Below are 15460 nucleotides of genomic sequence, written 5' to 3'. Positions count from 1 at the left end.
AGCACCTAAAAATATAACAAAACTCTTGGTAGATTTTAAAAGTGACATTGACATCAATACAGTAATAGTTGGGGACTTTACTACCCTACTGTCATCAATGGATAGATTTTCCAGACAAAAATAAATAAATAAGGAAACAGTGATCTTGAACAACATCCTGCACTAGATGGATTTAATTGATATTTACAGAATATTTCATCCCAAAGTAACAGAATATACATTCTTCTCAAGTGCACATGGAATAGTCTCAAAGATAGACCACATATTAGGACACAAAATAAGTCTGAATAAATTCAAGAAGATAGAAATTGTATCAGCATCTGCTCAAATCACAATGCATGGAACTATAAATCAACTATAATAAAAAATTCCTCAAAAATATTCAAACACATGGAGGCTAAATAGCATGTTATTAAACAATGAATGGGTTTCCAATGTGATCAAGAAAGAACTTAAAAATTACCTGTAAACTAATGAAAATGAATACACAACAACCCCAAATCTATGGGACACAGTGAAAGCAGTTCTGAGAGGGAAGTTCATAGCACTACAGGCCTACTTAAAAAAAAAAAAACAAGAAAAATTTTTAAGAAACCATCTAACCCTACAACTTAAAGAATTAGAAAGATAACAATAAAAGCCCAGAGTAAGTAGAAGGAAGGAAGTAATAAAGATCAGAGTGGAAATAAATGACACAGAAACCAAATAAATAAGTAAATAAATAAATTAAATTAAATACAAAAGATCAATGAAACCAATAGCTGGTTCTTTGAAAAGATAAACAAGATTAATAAACCTTTAACCAGAATAAAAGAGAGAGGACTCAAATAAATAAAATCAGAAATGAAAGGAAAAGTAACAATTGACATCAAAGAAATACAAAGGATTGTAAGAAAATACTATGAACAATTATATGCCAATAAGCTGGACAATGTGGATGAAATGGACAAATTCCTAGAAACATACAATCTTCCAAAACTGAGTCAGGAAGGATCGGAAAACCTGAATAGACCAACTACAACTAATGAAATTAAAGCAATAGTATTAAAAAAAAAAAGTCCTGGACTGGATGGCTTCATAGGCAAATTTTACCCAATATTCAAAGAAGAAATAACACCTATCCTCCTCAAACTATTCCAAAAAATTCAAGAGGCAGTAAGACTTCAAGCTCTTTTTAAGAGGCAAGCATTATCCTATTTCCAAAACCAAATAAAGACACTACAAAGAAAGAAAATTATAGGCCAATGTCCCTGATGAACGTATGCTAAAATCCTCAACAAAATATTAGCAAATTGGATCCAGCAATACAATAAAATATCATACACCATGACCAAGTGGAATTTATTCCAGGGATGCAAGGTTGGTACAATATTTGCAAATCAATAAATGTGATTTGCATAAACAAAATAAAAGATAAAAATCTCATGATCATATCAATGGATGCAGAAAAAGCATTTTTTAAAATCCAGCACCATTTATAAAAAAAAAAAAAACTAGAGCAGCAAACTATGGCCCGCGGGCCGGATGCGGCCCGTTTGAAATGAATAAAACTAAAAAAAAAAAAGACCGTACCCTTTTATGTAATGATGTTTACTTTGAATTTATATTAGTTCACACAAACACTCCATCCATGCTTTTGTTCCGGCCCTCCGGTCCAGTTTAAGAACCCATTGTGGCCCTCGAGTCAAAAAGTTTCCCCACCCCTGGAATAGAGGGATCTTACCTAAACATAACAAAGGCCATATTTAAAAAGCCTAGAGCCAACATTATACTCAATGAACAAAAACTAAAAGCATTTCCCTTAAGGCGAGGAATAAGACAGGCATGTCTGCTTTCACCACTCTTATTCAACGTAGTACTGGAAGTTCTAGCCACAGCAATCAGACAAGAAGAAGAAATAAAAGGCACCCAAATTGGAAAGGAGGGAGTAAAACTATCATTATTCATAGATGACACGATATTGTACATGAAAATCCCTAAAGACTCCACCAAAAAACTACTATACCTAATAAATGAATTCAGCAAAAGATCAGGATACAAAATTAATATTCAGAAATCAGTTGCATTTTTATACACCAACTAGAGGCCTGGTGCACAAATTCGTGCACGGGTGGGAGGTCCCTTGGCCTGGCCGGCGATTGGGAAAATGGGGGTCATCTTGCCCAGTCCCGATAGGGGCCGATCAGGGGCCGTCTGGCTAGGGGGAGGGATCATGGGAGGTTGGCCGGCCATGGGAGGTTGGCTGTGGGAGTGCACTGACCACTAGGGGGCAGCTCCTATGTTGAGAATCTGCCCTATGGTGGTCAGTGCACATCATAGTGACCGGTTGACTGGTCATTTGGTTGACTGGTCATAAAGGTCACTTAGGCTTTTATATCTATAACTAGAGGCCCGGTGCACAAATTCATGTACCAGTGGGGCCCCTTGGCCTAGCCTGTGGGATCAGGCCGAAACCAACTCTCTGACATCCCCGAAGGGGTCCCGGATTGTGAGAGGGCACACGCCAGGCCCAGGGACCCCACAGGTGCACAATCGGGGCCGGGGAGGGACATGGGAGGTTGGCCAGCTGGGAGGGACCATGGGAGGGCTCCAGGGCATGTCCGGCCCTTCTCGGCTGGACCTCAGCAGCAAGTTAACCTACCAGTCCAAGTGTCTGCCCCCTGATGGTCAGAGCACATCATAGTGAGCAGTTGACCGACCTTAGCATATCATTAGCATATTATGCTTTGATTGGTTGAACGGCCTACTAGACGACCGGACACTTAGCATATTAGGCTTTTATTATATAAGATAATAAAAGCCTAATATGCTAATTAGATTGGACAGCCAAATGACCTTCCAGACGTCCTTCCGGGCGACCTTCCAGATGAAGCTGGGGTGTGAGGGCTGAGCCCTTTGCACAAATTTCATGCATCGGGCCTCTAGTATATAGATAATAAACTATCAGAAAGAGAAACTAAAAAACAGTCCCATTTACAATTGCATAAAAAAATATGGTACCAAGGAATAAATTTAACAAAGGAGGTAAAAGACCTGTACTCAGAAAACTATAAGACATTGAAGAAAGAAACTGAGGAAGATACAAGTGGAAACATATATATACTGTTTTCATGGATTAGAAGAATTAACATCAATAAAATACTACCCCAAGCAATCCATAGATTCAATGTAATTCCATTAAAAAAGAAAAGAAAAATATCCCTCTCGGTTTTGTCTTTGCTACACTTGAGAATCTCTATTACATCAAACCAAGAGATGTTTTTTTCTTGGGAGTGAACACATCAAAAAGAACCATATTTTCCATTAATTCTGTAGCTGTTATGTGATGCTGGTAAACTTACTCTCTCAGAAGGTCTGTCACCTCACTTGGAATGGCTTAAGTTTCAGTTTCCCTATCTATCTTCAGAGCACAACTTCCTATAACATGCTTTACTTCTGGATCTCTGCCAGTCCAGACTTTGAACTCAATGTTTCACTCTAGCAATAATTTCCTACCTCACCCTTCTTCTCTCTCCAGCCTATCACATAGAATATCTATGGAGTAAGATTCTAATTCCATCCTGTCATTTCTTCTTCAGAAAATTCCAGGGATCGCCCATTTCCTATAAACTCTTGTGACTAGCCAGAAACTCTCCCGATACTATGCCTCACCTTACTTACTTAACCCAATCCCACCTCTTATTACTCCAAATCAGCAGTTGTTCCTCAAACACCCTGAACATTCTTCACTCTTAAAGTATTTGTTCCTGCCCTAACCGGTTTGGCTCAGTGGATAGAGCGTCAGCCTGCGGACTCAAAGGTCCCAGGTTCGATTACGGTCAAGGGCATGTACCTGGGTTGTGGGCACATCCCCAGTAGGGAGTGTGCAGGAGGCAGCTGATGGATGTTTCTCTCTCATTGATGTTTCTAACTCTCTATCCCTCTCCCTTCCTCTCTGTAAAAAGTCAATAAAATATATATTTAAAATAATAATAATAATAATAAAGTATTTGTTCCTGCAGTTCATCCTGCTGGAAAGCACCCCCCTCCACCTCGCCCTCCCATTTTAAGTTCAGTTTAAATTCAGTTCCTTTCTTCTGAACTCTCTCCAATTGCTACTGCGCACATCACATTTCTGAAATTAGGGACCATTATTGGTATACTAGATGTGTGAATTCGCGCACCAGTGGGGTCCCTCGGCTTGGCCTGCAGGATCAGGCAGGCCAAAACCGGCTCTCCAACATCCTCTGAGGGGTCCTGGATTGTGAGAGGGCCCAGGCCAGGCTGAGGGACCCCACTGGTGCACGATCGGGGCCGGGGAGAGAGGCGGAAGGTTGGCCAGCTGGGGAGGGACAGTGAGAGTGATCCAGGGCATGTCCAGCCTGTCTCACTCAGTCCTGATCGGCCAGACCCCAGCAGCAAGCTAACCTACCAGTCGGAGCATCTGCCCTCTGGTGGTCAGTGCACATCATAGTGAGTGGTTGAGCAGCCTTAGCATATCATTAGCATATTACACTTTGATTGGTTGAATGGCTGACTGGTCAACTGGACACTTAGCATATTAGGCTTTTATTATTTAAGATTTCTTTAGGACTTAATCCCATACTGACTTGGATTGTTATTTAACTGATTCTTGTCAGCATCATCTCTTTCCAACTAGATTATAAACTCCACCCAGAGTGAAGGTGCTCACCTGAAAAGCTGCATTTGTGTCTCCTCCTAGTTTTAGGTAGTTGTTAGGCATACATTTGGTACTCAATATATTTAAGAAATAGCTGTGGAATGCATGACCACTGACTCTACATTTTTTTCCTTTCTTTTACAGCTGGTGCCTGCCTTAAATACTGTATATTCCCAAATCAATGCTTTCAAACCTTTCCAACCACAACTAATAGGAAGAAATTCTTTTTATATTGTGACAAAACAATACATATTACTTTCACTGTGTGATATATCCTGGTGTTTTTTATACTATTTTTTAAAATACCAATCATGACACGCTAAATTGATTTGCTCATGACTAAAGAATTATAATCTACATATAAAAATACTTTATGCTCCTTGAATTCAAATGAGGTGTATAATTGTTCTGAAAAATGCTTACAACAAAACAGTACTTTGAATTCTCATTCTGTTCCTGACAGCTTGAGTTACAATTATTATCTTTAGGGTTATCTTGATCACTTCTTACCATATCCTATCATAGCATTTAGAATCAATTCCTCCTCCCACTTCTACTTTTTGAAATTTGGGACACCGTTAAAGAATAATGAACAAAGTTTCATCTAGATTTCTATTTCTTATGCTGTCTTGACAAACTTTAGTGACATATAAATAAACATTTCAGTATTGATTTTCATTAGACTGCTTGCAGGTGAATAAAAGCAGGTATGGTCATATTTTCGTGTCTTTACATATCTTAGGAACTTGCATGAGCCTTATTGCCTAATCATACAGAATCTGAATCCCAGTTTTGCCAAGTTACTCACCCTGAGCCTTTATTTCCACATCCATACAATGGGAATAATAATACCAACTTCAAAGAATTTTGGAGGGTTAAAGTAGATCGTGCAAGTACAGAGTTTAGGACAGAACCTGGGACACACAAGTGTTCCATGAGTGGCTTATCACTATAACAAATAAATGTATCTCAAACTTCCTTTAGGTTCATAAAGCAAGGTTCGGTCATAAGAACAAAAGTAAGATTACTTTTTCTCTTTAAATATGCAGCTCAGTGACTTTTCTTTTTTCTTTCTTTTTTAAATTTTTATTGATTGACTTTAGATAGAGGGAGCAAACCATCCATCTGTTGTTCCACTTGTTTTTGCACTCATTGGTTGCTTCCTGTATTGTATTGCCCCCTCCACCAGAGATGGAGCAACCTTGGCTTATCTAGACTACCCGGGTGGTGCTCTAACCAACTGAGCTACCTGGACAGGGCCTTTAGCTCAGTGATATTCAACCTTTTCCATCTAATGACACACAAACTAATTATTAAAATTCTGTGGCACACCAAACAATATATATTTTTTTGTGGATGACAAAAAATGGTATAATTTTGATTCGTTTACACGGGACAGCTATTATTGTGTTGGCTGTTGTCATTTTTTTATTTGACAATGTAAAAGAGGTCAGTGCCCCTGACTAGTAGTCAGATATTGCATATTTTTAAAATTCTTATGGCATACCAGTGTGTCTCTGTGTTACAATGGTTGAAAATCGCTGAGCTAGCTAATTTTTTGTGATTGGCTTATTTATTATATAAAATTCCACTGCTGGTTTTATATATCATAAATATCCCCAAGGAAAGGCCCTATTTGTGGTGCTGGATAAGCATTATATAATAAGAAATGTCTATGCAAACTAAAACAACATATACATATATGCAATAACTTGCCCAGTCATGCTAATCTCATTTGGATTTGTGTTCACTTTATAAAATGTCGTGTTTTTTTTAAACCACAAGTGCCTGTGTTAAATGAAGTGTGCTTTAACTCAGCAAAATTTTTGCACACAATACTTATACATAACACTTAAGATATTCACGGGGCTGCTTTTGAACAGAGGGAGACCTGACGCTTCATTTCAGCCTTCCAAATCAAAGCCTTGACCAGCTATTTTTATATTCCTCCTTACCTTTTTTTGTCCACTCTTATCTTACCTAGGTCTTGCTACTTCTAGGGTGTTTTTGATTGCAGGAGTTTGGCAGTGAACGGCAAACAACAAACTTTCCACAAAGTATTTTTCACCCTAACCTGTTCAATTGAACACTGCAAAAACAGTGTCTCATCCATTCTCCTGAAACACTGGCCCAGAGTGGACCAGGCACAGGGGATCTGCATTCCTTTCAAAATTACTACTTAAAGCAGTGGTTCTCAACCTTCCTAATGCCGCGACCCTTTAATACAGTTCCTCATATTGTGGTGATCCCCCAGCCATAAAATTATTTTCGTTGCTACTTCATAACTGTAATGTTGCTACTGCTATGAATCGTAATGTAAATATCTGATATGCAGGATGTATTTTCATTGTTACAAATGGAACATAATTAAAGCATAGCGATTAATCACAAAAACAATATGTAATTTTATATGTGTTTTCCAATGGTCTTAGGTGACCCCTGTGAAAGGGTCGTTCCACCCCCAAAGGGGTCGCGACCCACAGGTTGAGAACCGCTGACTTAAAGGGAGTGATCAAGATTCCGCCTACCCCAACGCAGTTGTTTGCTAAAGTGGGCTGCATTCTGCGCTGAGGCTAAGGCTTTGACAATTGAGCCAAAAGCGGAGACCTCTGGGGATTAACCTTCAGTCCCTACTCTCGAGATTGTTGCATACGCGTGTCAGGGGACGGGGGCGGGGTGGGGGGTAGGAGGAAGTGTACCCAGAAAGCCGGGGCAGAAACACACCTGCAACAGGAGGTAGAAACGAAGGAGTCAGCCTGTAGCCCCAGGCTCCACCGACTGCCACTCAGAGGCGACTTAATCCCACCCCGGAGATGGGGCGGAGCGTAGAAACTGCGTTCGAGAACCCCGCCCCTTTCCTCGACCTCGGCTGGCCCCGCCCACACGGCTGGCCCCGCCCACACGGCTGGCCCCGCCCACACGGCTGAGCCCTGCTCTCGACGCAGGCGGAGCGCGCACAGCCCCCGAGTCCGCCAGTCCCTGTCGTCACGTCCGGGGGCGGGTCGGGACGGGGACAGGCCCGGGTGGGGCCGGGACGCCGGTGGGGGGGCGGGGGGGGGGGCACCCGGACAGGGCGGGGGTGGGGTTGTGGCGGTGATTTGGGTGACAACGGTCAATAATGAAGGTGGCTGCGGCGAGGCGCCCGGCTCAGCAGCACCGAGTGGGGGTGGCGCCGGGGCCGCGCCTGTGAGACCTTGGGGCCGGCGCGGGGAGATGGGGGGCCGGCGTGGGGAGTGAGGTGGCGACGGCAGGAGCGGCGAGCGCAACTTTAGCCAGAGGGGCTCTCACACTTCCTCCTCCGGCTCCTGGGCCTCCACCTGCAGCCCCGCAGCCCCCGCGCCCCGCGGGACCGGGACGGCGACGGCAGGGGCATGTGGCGCTGGGTCCGGCAGCAGCTGGTAGGTACCTCCGTCCTCCAACCTCCCGCTCCTCCCGCGCGGCCTCTCGGGCCGGGGTGACGGGGCAGGGCCGGCGGCGCGGGGCCGGGCCGGGGCGCCGGGCTTAGGCCGCAGCGGAGGCGGGCGCGGGGCCGGGGCCGGGGCCGGAGCCGGAGCCAGAGCGGGCGAACCCGGTGCCACCCCGCGCGCGTCTCGCCTCCCCGCCCGGGTCGCCGAGGCTGGCTGCGGGAGGCGGCTGCGATCCGGAGCGGGGATCCGAGCAAACAGGGCGAGGGCACGCAAAGTGCACAGAGGCTGGCGTTTCCTGCCTCTGGCCTTCGGGACCCGTTGGAGGGGAGACTCGGCTTTGCCCCTCTCTCCCTGTTTGCAGTCAGCGCCAGTCCGGGGTGGCGTCGGTTACCCAGAGGAGGGCCCTGCCCTAGTCCGACCCCTCACCGCGGAAGGAGTGTTCCCCGAAGCCGGGGCGGGGGACGGAAGAGAGTCCAACACCCCGTTGAGTTTCGCAAGAGGTTCGTGTGGAGGTTATGCTCCTACCTTGTCCTCACCCCAGCCCCAGCTGAAACTTTGGGAATGTCCACCTTATTTTTTATCTCCCCCCCCCCCCCCCCCCCCCCCGGTCCTCCGGAAGGCAGTGTGAGCGAAATAGGGTTGGAGCCAGTGGAACATCTGGGGGCGAGGGGGACGCAGGCTTAGAAGAGGGCGATGTCAGGCGTGTCAGAAGCGCCACGTTGTTAGGGTTAATTCAGAGAGAAAAATCTCTCCTGCCTCTTGGCACAGACAGCACGAGGGCAGCAGTGACCATTTAGGCCCTGGCCGAGGAAGCCTAACCTGGTCTGGAGGAGGAGGTCTGTGCCTGGTGGCTGCTTCATTTCTAAATGGCTTGAGTTAAATGCTTCTGCAGCTCACTGGCTCCGTGTATTAACTCAAAAGGCAGTGAAGCAGAAACGGTTTTGGGGGGAGACGAAAGCGTTGGGAACTCCCTTTCCCTGGCTCTAGAACAGCCGTTTGACGGTGAAGACCGCGAAGTATGCTGTTTCAAGAGCCAGCCTTTATTTTGCAGTGGGCATTATTCTAAAAATAAAAAATCTTATATATGAAACTAGAACTGCCCGCCAGTCCCTCAGACAAATGTTGGCTATTTTTAGTTAATTGTGAATTCAGATAGCCCAGATATATGCCTTATTAGGAAACCAAGCTAATGATCTATAATAATAACAGCATAATATACTCATTAGACTGCACAGCCAAACGGGCCTTCCAGACCAAGCTGGGGCTGCAAGGGCCAAGCCCCTTGCATGAATTTCGTGCACCGGGCCTCTAGTATCATTATAATGCCCATATTATGGTAAGATTTTGTTGCAGTAAGCCTTAGCACAGTAACTGGACTCGAAGTTAATTATTTTTTCCTGAAGTTAATTATTACAGGTCTGATCTCATGCTTTTGTTTTGCCAGTCTTCCTGTATAGCAGGGTTATTTACCTGATGGTGTTTTTTTCTGGTAGATGAAGACACAGCTTCTCAGTGTTAGGTATTTTTGTTAACCTGAATAAAATCCTGCTTGTATAACCACTCATGTTCAAGACAGACAATCTGGTCATGTTTTTTGTTTTTTTTTTTTTTTTTGTTTTTTTTAAAAAAAATGGCTTCAAATGAAAGCAACCTAAAGGAAGGGGGAGAAGTTGTGTGGCTAATTTCTAAGACAAGTCAAACAAGTTGCTGTCTCTGATATTTAGTTGCTCACCTCCTTGGTTTTATTTTTAAGTTATCAGATCTTCTAAGTATGTAATCAAACCTGTGCCAATTTAGGACTTTGTACCTTTGATTAACTTTGTACAGTCACTTAAATTATACATTAAGGATAGTAATGAAAGCATATTTTACCATCCCAGTCATAAGCAGTTATTTTAGTTACTCTTCCAGGAATTACTCAAAGTCTAGTTTAGATTATACTTCAATTTGCTCAATGGATTGAGTCATCCATGTCTTTTAGGAAGAGAGTTATTTAAAAAATTGATATAAATAAGACAAAATTGGGAAAATTAATATGCAAATCAAGGATAGGTTTTTGGAGTTCTAAATACACTTCATTCATTATATGAATCCTGATTTTCAACAACTTGTCTTGCCCCCCCAGAATTATAGTCATTTTATTACAGAAATACCTACTGTGCTCTAGTACCTTCTCCTTAATTAAAGAAATGCTTGACTCCTTATCTCCACAAAGTATTTTCACTAACTAGAATCAATGAGGAAAATCAGGAGGTTGTCAGAAGGTTGATGTTTTCTGTTAGAGAAGTACTAGTAGAGTGGAAAGAAAAGATTGGAATACCATTACCTTTTTCTTTTCTCTCTGCGTGGGGAAAACATCGATGTGAGAGAGAAACATAAATGGTTTGCCCTGACCGGGGATTGACCCCGAACCTAACTATGTGCCCTGACCAGGATTCAAACCCATGACGCTTCAGTATACGGGACAACGCTCCAACCAATTGAGCCACACTGGCTAGGGCTCTCTTTCTTTTTTGTTCGTTCTTTTCTGGCTCACAATGAAGTTATTTTACACTAAGAACAATTTTTATGTCTTTTTGGTACAGTTAGTATTATCCATAGTGTACTCATTTCTAGCAGCATATTATGTGTATTAACTCAGAGAAAAGATGACAGCATCTTCATTATAATAGTGGAAATGTCATTAGCTACTGTTTTCTAATATTTAGACTTGTATAGTAGTTACTAATCATATTTGCTATTAAAATTCTAATTAATTAAATTAAAAATTCATGTGACTATTACCATATTGGACAGATCAGAGTAGAACATCATCGTTATCACAGAAAATTGTACTGGACAGCACTACTTAAGACTTTTAACTGAAAATCTTTTTCAATAAATATTTTAGTTGATATGTAATATTTACAGGGCAATGTAATGCTATGTTTTTAAAGCACATCCTTTGTGCAGACATTATAATGTGCTAAAGACTGAGGATGCAAATATAGGTCAGTGAGGGCCTTAATCTTTTTGTGCTCAGTGTCTTACACAGTACTTAACAGAGTAGACATTGGGTTCATGTTTGCTCAATAAATAGGTGAAGAAAGAATGAATCCCATGGTATTGCTTCTGTGTTCAGAGATACAGTGACAAAATCCAAGAGTGACCAGTCCAGAAGAAAGCTAGAAAATGGCTGCAATTTTACAAAAATGCAACTGAATGTTGTTACAGTAAGATGCTGTTTCTTAAATTTTTCCATAAATGTAGTCCCTTCATATTTGTTTTGCAGTGGTGGAAGGGCTGATAAAATTGTTTTCTGATTCACTGAGAAAAATGGAAAGCTCTTAACCTAAACTGTCTCAACTTTCTGTTTTCTCACCACACACACTCACTGAACTTGTGTATAATTGTACTAAATTCGTCCCTTTCCACCTGTCACAAGGAAGGTGTGATGGTCCTCTTTTTAAAATTAACTGCTTGTGCTATTAATCCTGGTCTCCACAGTCCCCATCAAGTATCTGTACTTGTATGTTTACTCTTTACCTTTAACCTGTGAACATGTTTAAGCCTCTCTGCTATTTTATTTTGTACTGTACCTGAAAATGTCATATCTTTTTCAAATTTCTAAAAAATAGGTCTTTTCTGAATAACTGCCGTCCAATACACATGAAGCATTGCTAGTTCGAATTGAGATATTCTTAAGTATAAAATAAACACAGGATTTCAAAAACTATGACGAAAAAAGAATGTAAAATAACCTCAATTTTTTATATGAATTACATGTTAAAGTAATATTTTGGATATATTGGGTAAAGTAAAATATTATAATTCATTTTACCTGTTTCTTTTTACTTTAAAAAATACGATTACTAGAAATTTTAAAATTATAAATGTGGCTTGCATTTGTGGCTCTTTTATATTTCAGCTAGTGCTGCTGTGTTTCTATATAGTATATAAGTCTAGATATCTCAAGAGACTAAATATCTGAGGGTAGGGGCTATATCTTGCTTGTCTTTATATCCCTTGCTCTCAAGACAGTAGCTGGCCCATTGAAAGTACTCATATACCAAATGTTGGTTGAATAAATGAGTGTCAGATTTATTTCAGCATCAGTTTGGAAGTACCTGCATTCTTTGCCTTTCTCGGAATGGAGAGTAGGAAAAGGAAGCTAAGGCTTCTGATGGTATTATTTTGATGTGGCTAATAAGTTTTAGTCTCATGAATTAATATTTAAGAACCTAGATCTTTGAATGTTTGCTTTTTTACCTCTTATGTTCAGGCATGTTATCTTAGATACCCAGTTTTTCATTTGGTTAGGGAGAGTCAAGCGTTAGAAGAATCCCAACTATCCCAGCAGTACTAAAGTAGGGACCTTGACCAGATCCTTAAAGAACCTTATGATGCCAATATTGTCATTAAATGTCCCTGTAGCCTGTTTTCAACTTAGCAGCTAGAGTGATCTTATTTAAACACAAGTTAGATCATGTAATTCCTGTATTTAGAACCGTCTAAGGACTTGCCTTCTTGCTCACAGTAAAAACCAAAGTCTCTACTTGGTCTGTACTCCCAGCTCCCCAAATCACTTCTCATTTCCCATCACTCTTCACTCACTTTGCTTTATCCACACTGACCCTCTTGCAATTCATCAGAAGTGTCAGGCCTACCTTGCTTAAATCCCAGGATCTGTGCCCTGGCTGTTACTTCTGCCTGGAATGTTCTTCCTCCAGTTATCTGCTGTCTCCTTTACTCCCTTCATGTCTTTACTCAATTTTTATAAGTGAGGCCTTTTCTGGACATTCAGTATAAAATTGTAATGCTCCCCAACACTTCCCTATCCCCCTCCCCTGCTTTTTATTTCTCTTAGCACTTATCACTATTTAATATACTCTATACTTTTATTATTTCTCTCATTTATCCTATGAAGGCAGTAATTTTGGTGTATTTGTTTTAGTTCTCCATATAACCACAGCTGTTTCTCAACTCTGCATCCACATTTAGGTAATACCATTTCTTTTTCATTTATTCATTCATTCACTCAGACATTTTCTGAGCACCTACTCTGTGATAGCATGTTACTAGACCAGCCGTGGGCAAACTACGGCCTGTTTGAAATGAATAAAACTAAAAAAAAAAAGACCGTACCCTTTTATGTAATGATGTTTACTTTGAATTTATATTAGTTCACACAAACACTCCATCCATGCTTTTGTTCCGGCCCTCCGGTCCAGTTTAAGAACCCATTGTGGCCCTCGAGTCAAAAAGTTTGCCCACCCCTGTACTAGACTCTGGAATTACCAAAATGAACCCCTGTTTTAGCCAGTCTTCTAGGAGTCTCTTCTTCCCTAATAGATATATGTTGCATTGTTGTCATTTTTTTCCTGTTAAAAAAAGTGTTTTAGTGACTGTTCTTACTTATGTTTATGTATTTTAAATTTTTTTTTAATTGATTTTAGAGACAGGTAGGGAAGAGAGAGAGAGAGAAACAAACATTGATGTGAGAGAAACATTGATTGGCTGCCTCCAGCCTGAAATCTGGGCATGTGCGCTAACGGGTTATCGAACCTGCGACCCTTTGGTTCATAGGATGTCACTCAACCAACTGAGCCACTCTGGCCAGGGGCCAGGGCTATGTGTTTGTTTTAAATTGAAATACTTAGTAGTGGAACTGCTGGGTCATAGGGTATACACATTATGACTGTTACTAAATGTTGCCAAATTATTTTCCCAAACAGGAGGGTTCCTCTTTCCCTACATCTTGGTCAACACTTTGTACTGTTAGACTTAAAAAAAAATTTACCAATCTGATGGGTGTGATTTATATCTCATTTTTCTTCTAATTTGTATTTTTTTGATTGCTGGTGAAATTCAGGTGTCCTATATTTCATTCATATGAATAAATTACCCATTTTTCTATTGGGTAGTTTGTCATTTCCTTATTAGTTTCTTTTGTAGTCTGGATGCTAATTATTTGTTGTATAAGTTGTAAATATCTTCTTCCAGTCTGTCCCTTGTATTTCACTTTGTTCATAGTGTCTTTTTTTTTTTTAATATATTTTTATTGATTTCAGAGAGGAAGGGAAGGGAGAGAGAGAATCACCAATTGGCTGCCTCCTGCACACCCCCCAATGGGGATGGAGCCCACAACCCAGGCATGTGCCCCCGGCCGGAATCGAACCTGGGACCCTTCAGTCCGAGCCAAACCAGCTAGGGCTCATAGTGTCTTTTGATATAGAAATGTAAAATTTATTTGTAAGTAATTGCATTGGGCACATGATTTCTGCTTTTTATTACTTATCTAGAAATTCCTTTTCTATACCAGAATCAGAAAGCTATTTTTCTAATGTTGTGCAAATTGTCTTAATATTTAGTTTGTCAACATTTAAGTCCTTAATATAAATGGAATGGATTTTTGTATATGGAATAAAGTAAGTAATTTATTTTCTTCCATATAAGTTACTTATCCCAGTGCAGTTTATTGAATGAGCCATCTTTTCACCACTAATCTATGTTGTTTGCCTTCTCTGTCATAAATGAGCATTCTCTTTCATATATCTTGCCCTCTTTCTAGATTCTCTATTCTGTTTCATTCATCTGTTGACCTATTGGAGCACCAATAATACACAGTCTTAATTATAGTGTGTATGTGTGTGTGTGTATATATTTATATATATTTATTGTTTAAAGTATTACATACTAGAGGCCCAGTGCACGAATTCGTGCACCAGTGGGGTCCCTGGGCCTGGCCTGCAGGATCTGGCCGAAACCAGCTTTCCGACATCCCCCAAGGGGTCCCGGATTGCGAGAGGATGCAGGCCAGGCCGAGGGATCCCACCAATGCACGATTGGGGCTAGGGAGGGATGCGGGAGGTTGGCCAGCAGGGGAGGGCTCCAGGGCGTGTTCAGCCCATCTTGCTCAGTCCTGATTGGCTGGACCCCAGCAGAAAGCTAACCTGCTGGTTGGAGTGTCTGCCCCTGGTGGTCAGTGCATGTCATAGCAAGCGGTTGAGCGGCCTTAGCATATCATTAGCATATTGTGCTTTGATTGGTTGAACAGACAACCAGACACTTAGCCTGTTAGGCTTTTCTTATATAGAATGTCTCCTTTTTCCCCCATTGACCCCTTCCCCTCCCCACCAATTCCCACCCCACTGCCCCAGTGTCCGTGTCCATTGGTTATACTTACATGCATGTACACAAGTCCTTTGGTTGATCTCTTACTCCCCCCCCCGCCCCTTCCTCTGAGGTTTGACAGTCTGTTTGTTGTTTCTCTGTCTCTAGATCTATTTCTGTTCATCAGTTTATGTTGATCATTATATCCCACATATGAGTGAGATCATGTGATATTAATCTTTCTCCAACTGGCTTATTTCACTTAGCATAATGCTCTCCTGGTCCATCCATGCTATTGAAA

General features: G+C 41.6%; 1 protein-coding gene across 11 annotated transcripts in view; it reads left to right on the top strand.

Moving 5' to 3' along the window:
* The first annotated feature begins 7748 nt into the window (after positions 1-7748).
* ATP11B (ATPase phospholipid transporting 11B (putative)) overlaps positions 7749-15460 on the top strand; it is a 108785-nt gene continuing 101073 nt past the window's right edge. For 8 of the 11 annotated variants that reach the window (XM_036351207.1, XM_036351202.1, XM_036351206.1 and 5 more), the window contains exon 1: positions 7750-8058. In XM_036351207.1, coding sequence (XP_036207100.1) covers positions 8032-8058 — 27 coding nt within the window. In that variant the 5' untranslated portion in view covers positions 7750-8031. Of the gene's footprint in view, positions 8059-15460 lie in introns of all 11 variants that reach the window. The other 3 variants (XM_036351201.1, XM_036351203.1, XM_036351210.1) reach the window with 1 other exon arrangement.

Source organism: Myotis myotis, unplaced genomic scaffold, assembly GCF_014108235.1.
Source record: "Myotis myotis isolate mMyoMyo1 unplaced genomic scaffold, mMyoMyo1.p scaffold_m19_p_2, whole genome shotgun sequence".
Taxonomy (NCBI): domain Eukaryota; kingdom Metazoa; phylum Chordata; class Mammalia; order Chiroptera; family Vespertilionidae; genus Myotis; species Myotis myotis.
The sequence above is the reverse complement of the archived record's forward strand: the minus strand, read 5'-3'. Positions and strand labels throughout refer to the sequence as shown.